This window comes from Dermacentor silvarum, chromosome 1 (genome assembly GCF_013339745.2).
Source record: "Dermacentor silvarum isolate Dsil-2018 chromosome 1, BIME_Dsil_1.4, whole genome shotgun sequence".
Classification (NCBI taxonomy): domain Eukaryota; kingdom Metazoa; phylum Arthropoda; class Arachnida; order Ixodida; family Ixodidae; genus Dermacentor; species Dermacentor silvarum.
In genome coordinates this window covers 375,839,283-375,854,405 of record NC_051154.1, presented here as the reverse complement: position 1 = coordinate 375,854,405, position 15,123 = coordinate 375,839,283, and the positions used below count along the sequence as shown (strand labels likewise).

General features: G+C 45.3%; 1 protein-coding gene across 2 annotated transcripts in view; it reads right to left on the bottom strand.

Annotated features, from left to right (window-relative positions):
• Nucleotides 1–1,265: 1,265 nt before the first annotated feature.
• The window catches only part of LOC119445723 (cytochrome P450 3A24), a 55,083-nt gene continuing 41,225 nt past the window's right edge, over nt 1,266–15,123 (bottom strand). For both annotated transcript variants that reach the window (XM_049660584.1, XM_049660585.1), the window contains exons 3-5: nt 9,675–9,864; nt 8,345–8,556; nt 1,266–4,304 (exon numbers count right to left, since the gene is read on the bottom strand). In XM_049660584.1, the coding sequence (XP_049516541.1) occupies nt 3,333–4,304; nt 8,345–8,556; nt 9,675–9,864 (1,374 nt within the window). In that variant the 3' untranslated portion in view covers nt 1,266–3,332. The remainder of the gene's footprint in view (nt 4,305–8,344; nt 8,557–9,674; nt 9,865–15,123) is intronic.

Here is a 15,123-nt window from a genome sequence, read left to right as displayed (position 1 = left end):
TTTATTGTTTAATGTGCACCGTGGTAGGGAGGCTTTTGGGAGCGCGTAATCCGCACCATTCAGGATGCACTAAAGCGTTGCCTGGGACGGAGGAGCTTGAGTTACAACGAGCTACTCACCGTGTTCGCTGAAGTTGAGGCGGCAGTTAACTGCCATCTGGTCACCCACATGGAGGATGACGTCACATTCACAGATGTTATGACGCCCTAGCACTTCTCAGTCGGCAAGCTTCTCGTCACTTCGCTAAAACAACAAGAAAGCCTTGCTCTTAGTGCTGCTGTGCCTGACCTTCGATGACGATCTCGGTATCGGGAACAGCTGCTTCGGAGGCTTTGGAAGCAGTGGAAGAAGGAGTACATTCTGTTCCTACGCGCTGCTCACCACAGCAAGCCTGTGCCTTCATTAAACTTAAAGCCCCACGAGCTTGCCGCCGAGGACATAAGTGCACCACCTCTGACATGTAAGATGGGACGTGTCGTTAAGGCGTTTCAAGGAACAGAAGGCATTGCGCGGTCCTTCCTGATACTACTTTCAAACGGCCAGCAAGTCCGACGTCCTATACAGCGGCGTTACCTCCTGGAAGCGCACACGTGCAACGCGGCCGCGGGAGTGTCATGAAAACTGAAGTTGACGAAGAAGTGGAGAACGAGCGAGGCGAAGGGTCGCGCCAGCCCCATCTTAGCAGTTGGATGAATAAACCGCATCCGACGGACGTCAGTCTCTGTCTTCAATATGTACCGGCTCGCTGTGACAACATGGATTTTGATGCTTCTGCTTAGGTCTACCTAATTGTCCATCGCAAAAGAAGGAGTGTTTTGCCTTCTAAAGAAACTGAAGACTTCCCCTAGTAAGTTTTGGGAGCGTTTCATCTAGAGAAATGGCCCAAATACGAGAAAATGTTTTAAATTTGTGGCGGCAGACTCAAGTACCGGTACAAAGGTTTCAGAAAGATAAATGTATACTTGGTAGCGACGCTTTCATAAAAGCCCATGCCTTATAGAAAATGGCAGCTCATCAGCGGTTTATGGGGCTTAGCGCCATCTATGTGAGGAGGGGACACTTCTAGCGAAAAAAAAATAAAGTGGAAGTGAAGCTTTTTTTAATATTTCTTCCACAGTTGGCTAAGTACACGCGGCCACGTGCCACATGTTTTTGCATTACTTCATTGTTTCTCATGTGTTCAGAGGACTCTAAGGAGCAGAGTGATGCTCCACAATGCTAGTGAGCTTGCGTAGAAACAAAAATAATCCCTCTTTATGCTCGAATTCCTGGCAGTAGAGTTTTATTGGCCGAAAAGCATAAAAGAAGAATTATAAAGTGTGACATACAGTCCGCACCAACGGTGGCAAAAAAAAAACGTGCGCATCAGCACTATGCCCTCCCAAAAACCTTGCGTATAATGATCAAATCGCCATATTGATGTACAACTGGCTCAATACTAGAGTGACTAGAGAACATACGGGCATACCGTAAGTTGTTGTAAGCAGAATAGAGATACACCTTTTTCTCAAACTTCAGAAGTTGATTTTCGCCTTGTTATCTGTAAAAAATATATGCCTTTTTATTTTTGATAGGCAGGCAGGTAGGAACGACCTAGATTTACTTACAAAGCAGGTCTTACATAAGGATGACAGCAGACAACGTGTTGGATGCATGCAGTTGTGAATGGTTGAGCCGCAGTGCAGTCGGGGTGCAGGCGCAGCTAAGAAAACTCCTTAGGCTTATGTAAGGTTTTCTCCCAACTTTCAGCGATGTGGCGCTCATGAGTTCATGTCGGCTAGATCAGTTGCAAGACATGAAGGATGAGCTATTTCACTGAACACCAAATCTGCTTTTATATTGTTGCAAGGAGGAGGAAGCAAACACGGAAATTTATTTACTAGATACACATGCAGACAACCTGGACGGCCAAGTAGGCATGTGACCAAGCGTCGTAGTAACCGTCAAGACAATGGTAGATATCTGCTCTCTGGCTTTCCTGCATGGTTTTGTACCAGTATATTGCAGCTGCGATGAAATTATGGGCCAACTGCTTTGCACTTGACCTCACTAAAGTCAAAAGAAGCAAGTTCTGCGTACCACGCTATAGACAATGGGTCACTGTCTACAAGATTCACGCAGAAACTCTTCTGGGAGTTGTCTAAGTATGCGTAAGCATTGGGACACTTGCTCATCGCCACGCAGCCCGATGTTATTATTAATGTTATGAAACTTGATCGGGCCAGTAAAAACGAGAGCAACGACAGCGTGGCGGCGACACGAACTGGTGCGGGTGCCGGCGCAAGGTGCATGGATGACTCAAGCAAAGTACTGCAGGTATCGGCGATAGGTGCGCTGATTACGTTCCGATTATTATAAGCCGTTATCTCTCTTTAGCGCCTTATCCATTGCGTCGAACAATTATGAACCGTGATCAAACGTACTTCGGCGACGGCTGCGTATGGCACGTTCTGAAAGCGTTCTGCGATGCGCACAGAGGGCCGACTGCTGATAGCTGCGCGCGCTGTGTTCTCGCCGCTTCGCGTTGAAGAGAGACGCGGAGGCCCCTATCTTGAAAGCGATCTGCGAAAGGGGCAGAGTGCAGCATGTGCTGAGAGCTCCGTGATAGCTGTGTTCTCGCCGCTTCGTTCGCGCTCGGCGCAGGAGGCAGCGCGAAGGTGAATTCGCTCGCTGCTGCGGGCTATATCTTGAAAGCGATCGTCTTACTGGACGGACGGACGCTTTTTCTCGTTGGGTAAGCATAGAAATGCTTGCGCATTTAACAAGCGATATTAAGTGGCCGCGGTGGACGTCTGCGCTAAAGGCAGCCAAAGCGCTAGTTCGCATCCTTCGGTTTGCGTGATAAGCTGTGAGAGTGATGCGTGCCGCCTCGTATTCTTCTGCGACAGTCTGCGTTTATCTACTCACCTCTTTCCCTACCTTTCTCTTTAGATACCTTTTACTCTCATCAGTGTAGAAAACGGGACCTGCCTCATAATAGCCCCTTTTTGTTTCCCTCTTGATCTCAGATGAAGTATAAATGAAGGGTGATTAAATTAAATTATGGTGCTTTACGTGCTAAAACCACGATCTGATTATGAGGCACGCCGTAGTGGGGGACTCCGGAATAATGCAGGAAAATGGTTTCTTTCGGAGTAATCTGTACGGTATTCCTTTGTAGCCTTGTGGTACATTTAGCTTCAACTTTTAGGGCACCTGATTATTGCCATGCACATTAGCGTTGAACTTTTGACGGTGGCTGTACTGAGACAACCCCAACAAATTCATTTCAGGTGGTTTTTTTCAGGGTCACGTGACATAATACAGCACGGGAGATATCTACGAGAAGCTGATCACAGAGCGCTGCCCCTACGCTTAACTTGAAGCACGATATTCTTTACAGGGTTTATGGATATCAATGGAACCTTAAATTCGAGCGTGGCCACACTTTGACTGCTCAAGCTGAATTCGTATCGCCGTACCAGTTTACAAAGCGCCATCTTGAGTTCCAGCATCGCGAACTTCTTTCCAATGCACTCTCGGGGTCCCATGCCAAAAGGTATGTAAGAGGCGGGATGCCTGTCTTTCTCCAAGCCTTCTGAAAATCGCTCCGGGTCAAACCTTTCCGGATCCGGCCACAGTTCTGGATTCCGGTGAATGCTCCACGTAGGCACTATCAGGCGCGTCCCTGCTGGAACGACCTTTCCAGCGAGCTCTGTGTCCTGGTAGCACATCCTCGCGGTGAAGAACACCAGTGGCGGGTACTTACGCAACCCTTCATTGATTACCATCTCGAGCCTCTTGAGACCCTGTAGCTTGTCGTACAGCGCCTCCGAGGTTACGTCGCCCTGGAAGGCTGAAGAAACCTCTGCGTACAGTTTCTGTTGCTCGTCCGGATTCCTAGCAAGTTCATCCAAGAGCAGCGCCAGCGTCAGCGACGTCGTCTCAAAGCCACCACCTAAAGTGACGAAACAGTTGGACACCACATGATCGTCCGTCATGGATGGACGGTTGCTGCAAGACTCGACGTTCTCTGTGTGGCTTTTGTACTGCGCATCCAGCATGAGCTGCAGCATGTCCACTGCACGAGCATTCTCCTCCCGATTTTTGTATTCCAGAAGCCGTCGCGCTTTGATCACTTCGCGTACGCTGTCGGTAACCAAGGAGAAGAACCTTCCGTAGTTCACGTACGGATACACCAATTTTATGAGCCATCGCACGGGAGGAAAAGCCACGGCGACGCTCACGATGGGATTGTCGGCACCTATCAGCGTCTCCCTCAAACTCGTGAGGAAGGGGTCTTGTGGATTTCGCTGATACTCGCACTGCATAGAAAAGAAGTGGGTTGAGGAGTGGGCAGAAATGAAACCAAAGCTTAGTAATAAAAGCTTTCATCCATTGTTTATTCAAATTGCGCACAACCATCTGTGTAGTAAAAGGTTAGGAGAGGCGGCATCGCTTGTGTATAAACATAACGTCAGAATACGCCTATTTTCCCTCCTGTTCGCTCTTACAGATGCCACTGACGTTGCAAAATATAGAGCAACACCTGATAATTGCGAGGAAATCGAAGCAAGTGGTGCGCCGTAGGGCGTTTTACGAGATGCGTTACCTCTATATGGCTAACGTTTGAACATCGTGTTCGTACGTGGTAAGGTCGGTAATCAGTGGGACAGTGGTAGTACTAAGCTAAAACACTCTGCTCACTACCAACAAGCGTCTCGTGTGAAACCAGCAGAAGGGTTGTCACGGAGCGGCATATTTTCGAGAGTTTTCGAGTGGTTTTGAGGCCAATTAACGTCCGGTAAAAACGTCGTGTCCTCACGGGGCAGCATATAGTCTCTCGAGACATCGACACGCCGATTAGCGGCCGCCAAGAACGTCGTGTCCTCACTGTGCGGCATATAATTTCGAGAAGGCGACACGCCGATTAACCGGCGTCAAAAACGTCGTGGCCCCACGGGGTGGCATCTCGTTTCGAAAAAGCCACACGCCTATTAACGGACCCAGAGGTGTGCGTGTGCGACCGTGTGGTGCAGTGCCGGGGCTCGACCTTGGAGAGAGGGGAATCTACCGTCCTTCCCTCCGGGTGAAAGGGGTGCAGCCAAGACTTTTGGGAGAAGTCATGAAATAATTAGGTCAACTCTGCATACCGGCAGTTCCCCTGCATAGGGAAAGGAGAGGCTATTTAGGCGCAGGTTTTGGGCCCTGCTAATTAGTCTAGAAGCTGAACCTATGAGCTGCTGAGAAGTCGTCGGGGGACTAGTGCCGTCCAGTATCGCCTGGGCCGCCTGGCCACGTCGGAACTCCAAGTAACTAGTTGACGTACGAGACATCAAACCAGCGTCTGCAACAAAGCTCACGGTAGTTCGCCTCAAGTTAGCTCAACCTGCTTGAGGGGAGTCGTCAGGTCTAAACTCCCGGGAAACCCCGCCCAGCAATCGCACCCACCTCGACAAGATCGGCCCGCCAGCATTCTTCGGGAAAGCTCTGCGCGCCGACTTCATGGTTTATGGACTTGCTGCTGCTTGCCGGCCACGCGTATGACATCGTTGGTTTTTTTCTTGTGAACTTTGTTTTCTTTTGAACGTTGTTTTAGTGAATTACTGTTAAGCGCATTCTTGTGTATTTGATCCTCGCACTGTTTCATTTTTATATCTACTGTTAATTGCTCGTCATATTTCTTCGTCATCATCATTGTGCTATATTATGTTCAAGTGTGTTAGCCTGTCTTGTCTCTTTTTATTATTTGATTTTATTAATTTGTGTATATTTATCAGTCGATAAATATCTTGTTTTTTGTTTACTCCCGACTCTGACTCTTTCACTGTGTTCGCTTGAGTACGGAACGACCAACCGGCTTGTATACCCCGTCGATCGACTTCGCGCCGACGACGAATCGGTGAAAGCTGTGACAAGTGTGAACGACAAAGAAACTTATTATTTGGCTTGATACATATGACCCTCTCAATGGATATTAAAGAGAACAACTAAATTGCCTTCACAAGGTCACGGTGCTTAACACACATGGCCTGCTTAAGATTGTTCTAAGCGACTGAATGTCCAACGGCGAAGCTACGTGTTACATATTGATATCCTAGATGCCAATCCTGACATAATGTGTAACAGTTTCTCAAAGGCGCATTCGGTGTTCCCTCTAGTAATACTGACGACTGTACATCTATACAAGTGGGCTGCCGAATAGCGCATAACTCTGTCGTGAATCTTCCGATATCGATAACACTTTCCTCGAGAATAATTTTCGTCAATCATAATAGCGAAGCAGACTACGGAAGATTTATTTTAGCGTTCGGCCTGAATCTGTCACTAAAATCACGAGATATCTTTTTTTCTTTGTGGTATAGTGTCTAATAAGAATCTTAAGAATTCCGAGGAGGGAGGTAATACCCCCACGTGGGTACGTGCTAAACTTTAAAAAAAAACAATAGCTACGTTTTTTTTCGGTCGGTTTCTGCCTTTTTCGTCACACTCGGAGCAAAAATGTGATACGCTCAACGCAGACCAGTGACGCACCAAGACAATCGTCCAATGAAAATATAAACTTTACCTTTACTGGCCTCACAGCAAGAATAGCGGTCTTTCGGGCGGCCTCTCTTCATTGGGATTTTGCACTACGTTAATGCGGGCCAAATTAGTAGGGGCGTGCGAATACTCGAAACTTTAGAATAACGAATCAAATAGTGTCCTATTCGATTCAGTCTTCGAATCAAATAGTGAATATTCTTAATTGGGATAACTTTTGAGTAGGTTTAGAACATTTCCAAATGTCAACTGCGCCCAAATAAACATACAGTCGCAGTAAAAGTACGGTAAATTTCCACCCCTAAGGGCATAGCGTAGACATAAAACATGAGAACTTGCGTAGCGGAGCAGGCTACGTCACTTAGATCGCAATACTTTACAGGCTGTACAGCGCTCATTCGCACTCTCTGAAGTGCCCTGTTGATGCGAAGAAACTATACTCCTAATGCTCACTTTGTGCTTTTAATATACAAAGCTTCATAACGTACTATGAAACTGTGAAACTCACAGAAACTTGCTAAAAGAAGGCTGGGATGTAAACATCGTTTTATATTAATTCTGATAACGGTTATTCATTATTCGAAATCTATTCGAAAAGTGTTCGATATTCGATTCGATTCGCTTCTGACACTATTCGATTAGTATTTAATTCGGCCTCAAAAATCAGTATTCACACACCTACAAAATAGATGCTGTATATACAGCCAAAATTGTCAGCTCTTAGCTTTATATCTTCGAACTACTACACGATTTCACTGATGCACTAGTTCGCAAGTTCGTGTAGCTAGTTGCGCAGTTTACGTGATCAGCAAAGTGTAGTGAACTTGCCTACATAAGTAGTGAGTTGTCTTATCTGCAGTTAATGAAACCGTTTTCCAATATCTTTACCGCAGCGATGCATTTTCTAATACGCCTCTGTGCTTCACTTACGTAGACTTGAATTCTCCCCACCCCTAGGTACTTTATACAGATCTCAAACAAACATGATATGATGCACAAATTGTTAAGCATTGAATGGCTTCACTACCACACATCAAACAACAGTTTTGTTTTCAAATTTAATGATCTTGTGCACGTGGGTGCACAAGATCAAAATAAGCTGGCAAAATTTTCTCTAAGATATTAAAAGAATGTCCCTGTGGGCTGCAAAAACAATCAAGCTTATTCGGCCACCATACTGTCAATTGAGAACGTGCACGTTGATAACAGACGAGGTTCACGAGGAGCCTGTGAGCTGTCAATATGCTGTACAGGACAACGCTTTCGCAGTTATGTATAAACCGCATGCACGCGATCTTGCGCGCGACAGCGACAAGCGACGCGATGGAGATGGCTGTCGCGGTCGCTCGTCGGCTACAAGTCGTACCGCATGCGAGCGACGACTTTGAGCGACGACTTTGAGCGACGTCTGCCCGGTGTTGCCGGTATGAGGGCAGCAAATGCTCGCCGAAACTGGCGTGACGCTTGCTTTATTAATTTAACTTGATGTGTTTTAGTGTAAAGAGGAGCAAAAATATTTCGAAAGGTCTTGCACAACGTTATTATCCTTGCACATATCAAAATCCAGAGGCTTGCTCGTTCCGTGCGACAATCGGTAGTGCTTGACTGATGAAATATACAGTTCCGGCTTCGCGCTATTGGCTAGTCGCTCATGGCACTTCGGGGCGACGAGCGACTAAATCTATATTTCTAAAACCGAGCGATTGAGCGAAAAGACCGAGCGATCTGTTCGCGCGACGGCCCGTTTCGTCGCTCGAAGCCGTCGCTCGTCTCCGTCGCGCACAAAATCGCTCTCATGCGGTTTGGGCTTTAGTAACCTTACCTTCCAACCAAGCACTGATTTCGCGATACAGTCCATGGTCAGTCCTTGAGCCATAACAGATACATCCACATCCCTAGCACTCGAGGCAAGTTGTTGGTCCAGTATTTCCACTGTAGTGTTAGTGCAGTCATCTATGATGCGTGATATCATCCTCATTTTTGCGGTCGAAAATGTTGGATTCAGAACGCTCCGCACCATCTTCCATTCGGCACCTGAGATGTGTGAGATGAGAAGCAAATGTTAAGTTAAACAGCAAGAGAAACGATAGCTGTTTGTCGTTGAGGCCCACAGAGGAGCTTTAAAACAACGTGGGCCTGGCGTGATATTGTTTCCGCTTCGATTATTTTCCTAGAGAGCTTAGCATGTGTATTGTTGACAATAATACATGTATTAAAGTGGTGCATTGCCACAGGATCGGCAATAGAGGGCGAGCCAGCCATCATGTGCACTATTCACACTGTCACTGGGCTCATTTAACCTACCACTTGCACAAGGTCCCGTCAGTGCGATCATACTACGCCACAGAAAAAAGGGGGAATTCAATAAACAGTGCTGCTTACTTAGGGAATAAATATGACTTCCCGTTTCTATTTGCAGAAATACAAGACCATTTTCTTGTTACGTCTTTAAAACAAGCCTCGAATTTTATGCGCGTACAATCATGTGCAGACAAAAGCTTTTATGATTGTATCGAACAGATTTGTACTATTGACCTCGTCATGACCAACTTCAAACTATGGTACAAAATTGTACTGACACATGTGAGTGCGCAGCCTTGAAAGTGCATCGTGTGTTTTCGCGAGCAGATTTTTATAACTGTTATCATTTTACCTGAAGACGACCGATGTTTTGTGGGACGGGAAACCTATTATACAAAACGACACAATTTGTATTGGTTCGTGTATAGCCCTAATGCTGCTTGAGATTGTTAGCCAGAATTGACAGAACCATTTCAGAGCGCTTGGAAGGCATGAATCTTACAAAAAGAACGTTTACACCTATGTTGATCATAGTTCTACTATGCTTAACAGTGACTCTGTCTTGATTCAGCTGCACGCTCTTAACATTTTTTTCCTGAGTCAGTTAGTGTTGGAAACGTTTTGTACTCATTCACGAGCTGCTTGTTTCAACCCAAACGACAATCCTACTTGGTAGACGGATACATCTCTGGTCACTCGCTGCAGAAAATAATTACTCAATAAATGTTGGCTAATGTTAAGAAGAGCTGTCCGACTGACTGTCACGCCGCAAGTAATATAACAAATATGTTGCAGGTCGCAACATGAGCAACACAGGCATCGTTTCTATCCGTAAGAAAACGCATAAGTACCTTTAATTCCCAGAAGGCTGCTCTTAAGGGGTTCCACGTTCACTATCAGAGGTACACGGTCACGGAACTCATGTGCCCGCTTTACTAGGCAGTCTTTGATCGCATCCAGGTCACTAACGAGAAGTAACGGCACATCGCCACCGTATATTCCCACGAGAGAACCATAGTTCTGAATCCAGTCATCCATCATCTGCAATGAAGCACAATACAATTATGATTACCGATCCACGACCTGCAAACTTCCTTCTCCCTGAACACGCATTTTGATTGTTAGACATCCTTTTTTATACACTCTTTGGACGGGTGTTCGAATCTTGGATATACTAGTGCAGTTTTGAGACTTATAAAACCAATACACTTCCGTTTCAAATGTATATTTGGGTTTTACGCTTCACTTGCTTTATGGAAGTAGTCAGCAGTGCGAAACCGGCGCGTCCAGTTAAGCTGGCACATGTAGCGGAAGCCAGTCATGCTTTCTTCTAAGGATCTCCTGTTTTTTCTTCCACCTTAAACATCAGTGCAAATATGTAAAGAGAAACGAATGAAATAATTGTTCTGATACATTGTAAGCTTCCTAAAAACACAGTTGGATCTGTAATCAGAATTATATATTGACAACCACGCACTTCTCATGGTGAGTTCTCGGCCCTTTGACTGTGTCTGTGGTCTCCTCTGTACGCATGATGAGTCGAGGTAGACGTGTAAAATGTGAACGAAATTCAACAGTAAGCTTTTTGCTTCGGGACCTTCTTCGGGACGAATTCGTCCGTTCTACAACTGAGTCGTTAATTCAACTCTGAGCCTGCTAAAACAGCTCTTACTTTTCTAACTGAAGCGCATCAGCCAATAATCTGAGAGACTTCATGGATGTTTTAGTTTTTTTTGTTCCGGTATATGTAGTTTCCGCAGCCCTTTGTTTTAAATTCCGCATAGCCATAGCTTGACCGTTAATATATAGTTATGACTTTGTGCATACTAGGCCGGTATTTTGTAGCGATGACTTTAAAGTAATAATGCCTTTTCGCACTTATCGCGCTTTGTCAGTGGTCAGAGCGACGGTCCGCTCGCGTTATCAACGGGATCAGCCGGCCGTGAGCGGTGGATGATAAGACTATTCCAAAATAAGTCATAAGACATCGCTACAAAATCGCGGCCCTACACAGCATAATACGTCGGTGTGCCTGAGTTCAGGGCCGGTATTTTGTAGCAATGCCTTTAAAGTAATAATGCCTTTTCGCGCTTATCGCGCTTTGTCAGTGGTCAGAGCGACGGTCGCTCGCGTTATCAACGTTGATACGTGAGCGGACCGTCGCTCTGACCACTGACAAAGCGCGATAAGCGCGAAAAGGCATTATTACTTTAAAGGCATCGCTACAAAATACCGGCCCAGAGGAAGCTATTAACAAAGAGTGAATTAAGCGGCCGTCGCTATTTTTGTTGGCCTCAAACATCTCAGCTGTCATCGACCTATACCCAAAACCCGGTGTTAAAGCTCTCTCCGAGAAGAGAATATTGTCACGTACCGACGATGAAAAACCCCAGTGGCACACCGCAAGGCCTGAGACATTGTTTATTAGGGGAACTAGTGCATAGTAAAGCAAGTAATGCTCAGAACAATCATAACGGCAAGAGCCCTCGTTGGTCGTCGAAAAAATTATATGCGGCTCAAGCGGATCGGCTATTTATACATTACTCGTCAAAGATTCAAAGATTCCTGCGTAATCCCTGATGCTTGCGTGCCTTCCAGAATGTGCAAAACTATTCGCGTCGAGCATGCGATCTGATTACAAAATGTGTGGCTACAACACAGACAACAGATACAATCTGGGAGAATGATCGAGAATGTTCTGATACATGCAGGCGCGTCACACGCTGAGCAATAGGTTAACATTTGTTAGCCGGTGAAACGCGGTCACTGGAAAAAAGATAAACAAGGACGCTCATAAATATTCTTGCCAGCATATTTTATGAAGGCGTGCTTTCTAGCAGGAATATATAATGAAGGAGCGCATCTGTACAGCACGCATTTCGCAAACACAACTGCTTTCTATCCTTTACTCACAAAGCTCATCTCATCCTTCACAATCGATCGGGCACGGATTGCATAGCTCTCTATTTTTCCGAAGCTTTCGGAAAGTATGACACAAACTTTGTTTAAACTGATGAAATCAAATAATGCTCTTAATCTATTCTCAGGCGTCGAGCATTTTCTTTTTAACCGTTCGCAGTCAGTTGCCTCTAACAATAAAGTTTCTCCACATCGACCTGTCGACTGTGGTGTGCCACAGGGACTGCCGAGGGCATCTTTTTATAACTAATATTGATGCTTTACCTAACTGCGTTTCTTCCAGCATTCGCCTTCTGCCCCCGACTGCGTTATATTTCGAGAAATTGACGATGATTCAGAGATTAGCATCCTGCAAGATCATATTATTGCAATCTCTAACTAGTGCAACACTATGTAATTTAACACATATAAATGTAAAACTATGCGCGTTGCCATATGTGTATCTTGTGCTCCATCTTGTAATCTTAATAATTTCCTAGTCCACGTACCATTTTATAAATAATTAGGTGTTCTAATAACCGCGACATTTTCTTGCCCTGCACATATTAGTAGCGCAATCAACAACGCTAACCAGTTGTTAGGCTATCTTCGATGAAACTTTTCTTTGGCCTCCCAGTTGGGTAAAGTTAACTTTACACACACACACACACACACACACACACACACACACACACACACACACACACACACACACACACACACACACACACACACACACACACACACACACACACACACACACACACACACACACACACACACACACACACACACACACACACACACACACACACACACACACACACACACACACACACACACACACACACACACACACACACACACACACACACGCACGCACGCACGCACGCACGCACGCACGCACGCACGCACGCACGCACACACACACACACACACACACACACACACACACACGCAATCAACAACGCTAACCACTTGTTAGGCACACACACACACACACACACACACCACACACACACACACACACACACACACACACACACACACAACACACACACACACACACACCCACACACACACAACACACACACACACACCGCACGCACGCACGCACACACCACACACACACCACACACACACACACGCACACACACACATATATATATACAGGGTGTTTCAGCGAACACTTTCAAAAATTCTAAAAGATTGCCTGTGGCAGATAGCACAATTCTAGTCCATGAGCTGGTCTACGCAAAGAGGCGACCAGTTAGGTTCTTAACACAACGTCGCTTTATACATTGAAGCACAAAATAAATTGGAACGCCAATGCATTTCTCCGCAAAGTTCGCGAATTAATATCTCGAAACTGGTGTCATCCCGAGAATTCGTTCCAAGTGGATCCGCCTTGCGAACTCAACGGCTACAATTTGTAAATTGCAATATGGGTCATCAGGTAATTAGTTAAAAACTTCATTAGTGGATTTTTGTTAATTAGTCGATTATGCATTTCAATTTTTTGTGCAAGTAATGTCAGCCTCTTTGAGTAGACCAGCTCATTAACTAGAATTGGGCTATCTGTTCTGCCACAGGCAACCTTAAATAAATTTTGAAAGTGTTCGCTGAAACACCCGGTATATATATATATATATATATATATATATATATATATATATATATATATACTTGTTTTTTTGGTTAGCAAGTGAATGGAATATGTGGCCTCTGTTAGGGACCTCTCCTTTATAATTCTCGTTCAATATCTTGAACGTGTTTAAATGATAACAATCGCACAGCTAGGGTCATATGCACGAAAACATATTTGCAACTTCCACCTCTTTCCTCTCGTCGTAAACATTTCCGCATTCTGGTGGTCCCCAAGATATACTACGAAAATTTCCAACTATGCGGCAGTCTAATTACGTCCTTTACCTACATCGCGGAACGACAATTCTGAAAAGGTTGAAATTTTGCCAAGTCATACATCGCTCCTTATCAATCTTTCATTCGTGGAACTTCGCTAGAATGAAACCACTCTCCCGGCTGGGTGTCACTATTGGAGACACCGCCAAATTTCGTAACGCCATAGCAGATACGTAATATAGGCAATCCCAGATTATAGCAAAATATAGGGTCTTTTCATCTCAACTATAGCAGGTGTTTTGTCGACCATATCCGACTCCTCTCAAAAATAAACGATGATACTTCGCCTCACTGTGAGAAGTACTAAGTCCAGATATTTGTGTCTGAAAAACATTTTTTTGGTGCCGTGAGGGTGCTTTAAACTTTGCGCATAGAAATGAATCTACGCTGTGCAGCACAACGGCCCGAAAATTATTGTCCTTACCTACTACCCCGAAACGTATTCTATGTAGCATAAGGATGCTAATGTTTCATGACTGCTGCAAAGAATCAGCTTTATTGCAATTTTTTTTCAGCCACGAAAAAACACAAAATTCAGGAATTTATACATTTTAGAGCAGAAAAAGTAAGTGGTTAAAATGGAATAATGCCACACTTTGAGCTTTCTAGGTCTGTATACTAGCTGATAAAACAACTTTGTGAACAAATAAAAGCTTAAAATTCTGCGGAAATTGTGACAAAGTTAGAAACAATAGCGTTTTGACTCATACTGCAACATTAATTACGCAAGACGCATGGGAGTGATCATATCTCCAGTTACCTTAAGATCAAATGTTTGGCAAGCGGTCATTCGCCAAACACAATCCGGCGAATTGACTGTACTACATTCGAAACCAGCATGGAAGAAGCTTGTCGCAAAGGTCTCCCTTCTGGCCTTCAGCAAGCGATCAAAGAAGCAACGCAGAATGCGATGTGCACACTGACATGCACTTCCATGTTCTCAAAATCCAACGTGGAATTGGAGGAACTCCGTGCGATTCGTCGGCGCGCTGAGCGAAGATACCGACGCACAAAGTCCATCCATGATCTAAGAATAGCCAGACGTACGCAAAAGAAGATCCAGCGCCGAATGGACAAATTGGAGTCTCAACGGTGGGCAAAATTTTGTGAATCCCTAGACCCCCGAAAATATCTTTCTCATATATGGAGAACTGTGCCAGGCCTACGTACATTTCCCGAACAACGCGCGCCATTCAAAGCCCTGGCGCTTTTCCAACGTCGAGAGAACATCGAGGTTGCGGGAGATTTTTGCGGGAAGATTGCTGGCCAATCAACGTACACAGGCGCCCTTAGTACCAATAGCATCATGCCCCATCCACGGGATTCACGCATAGACCTGCCTTTCACCACCGAGGAACTTGATGCGGCTGTTGCTTTGTGTAGTCGGTCGTCGTCTCCTGGACCAGATGGCATATCGTACCGCATCTTGTGCCACCTGGGTGAGAGAGCACGAAATGCGTTACTGGATATATTAAATTA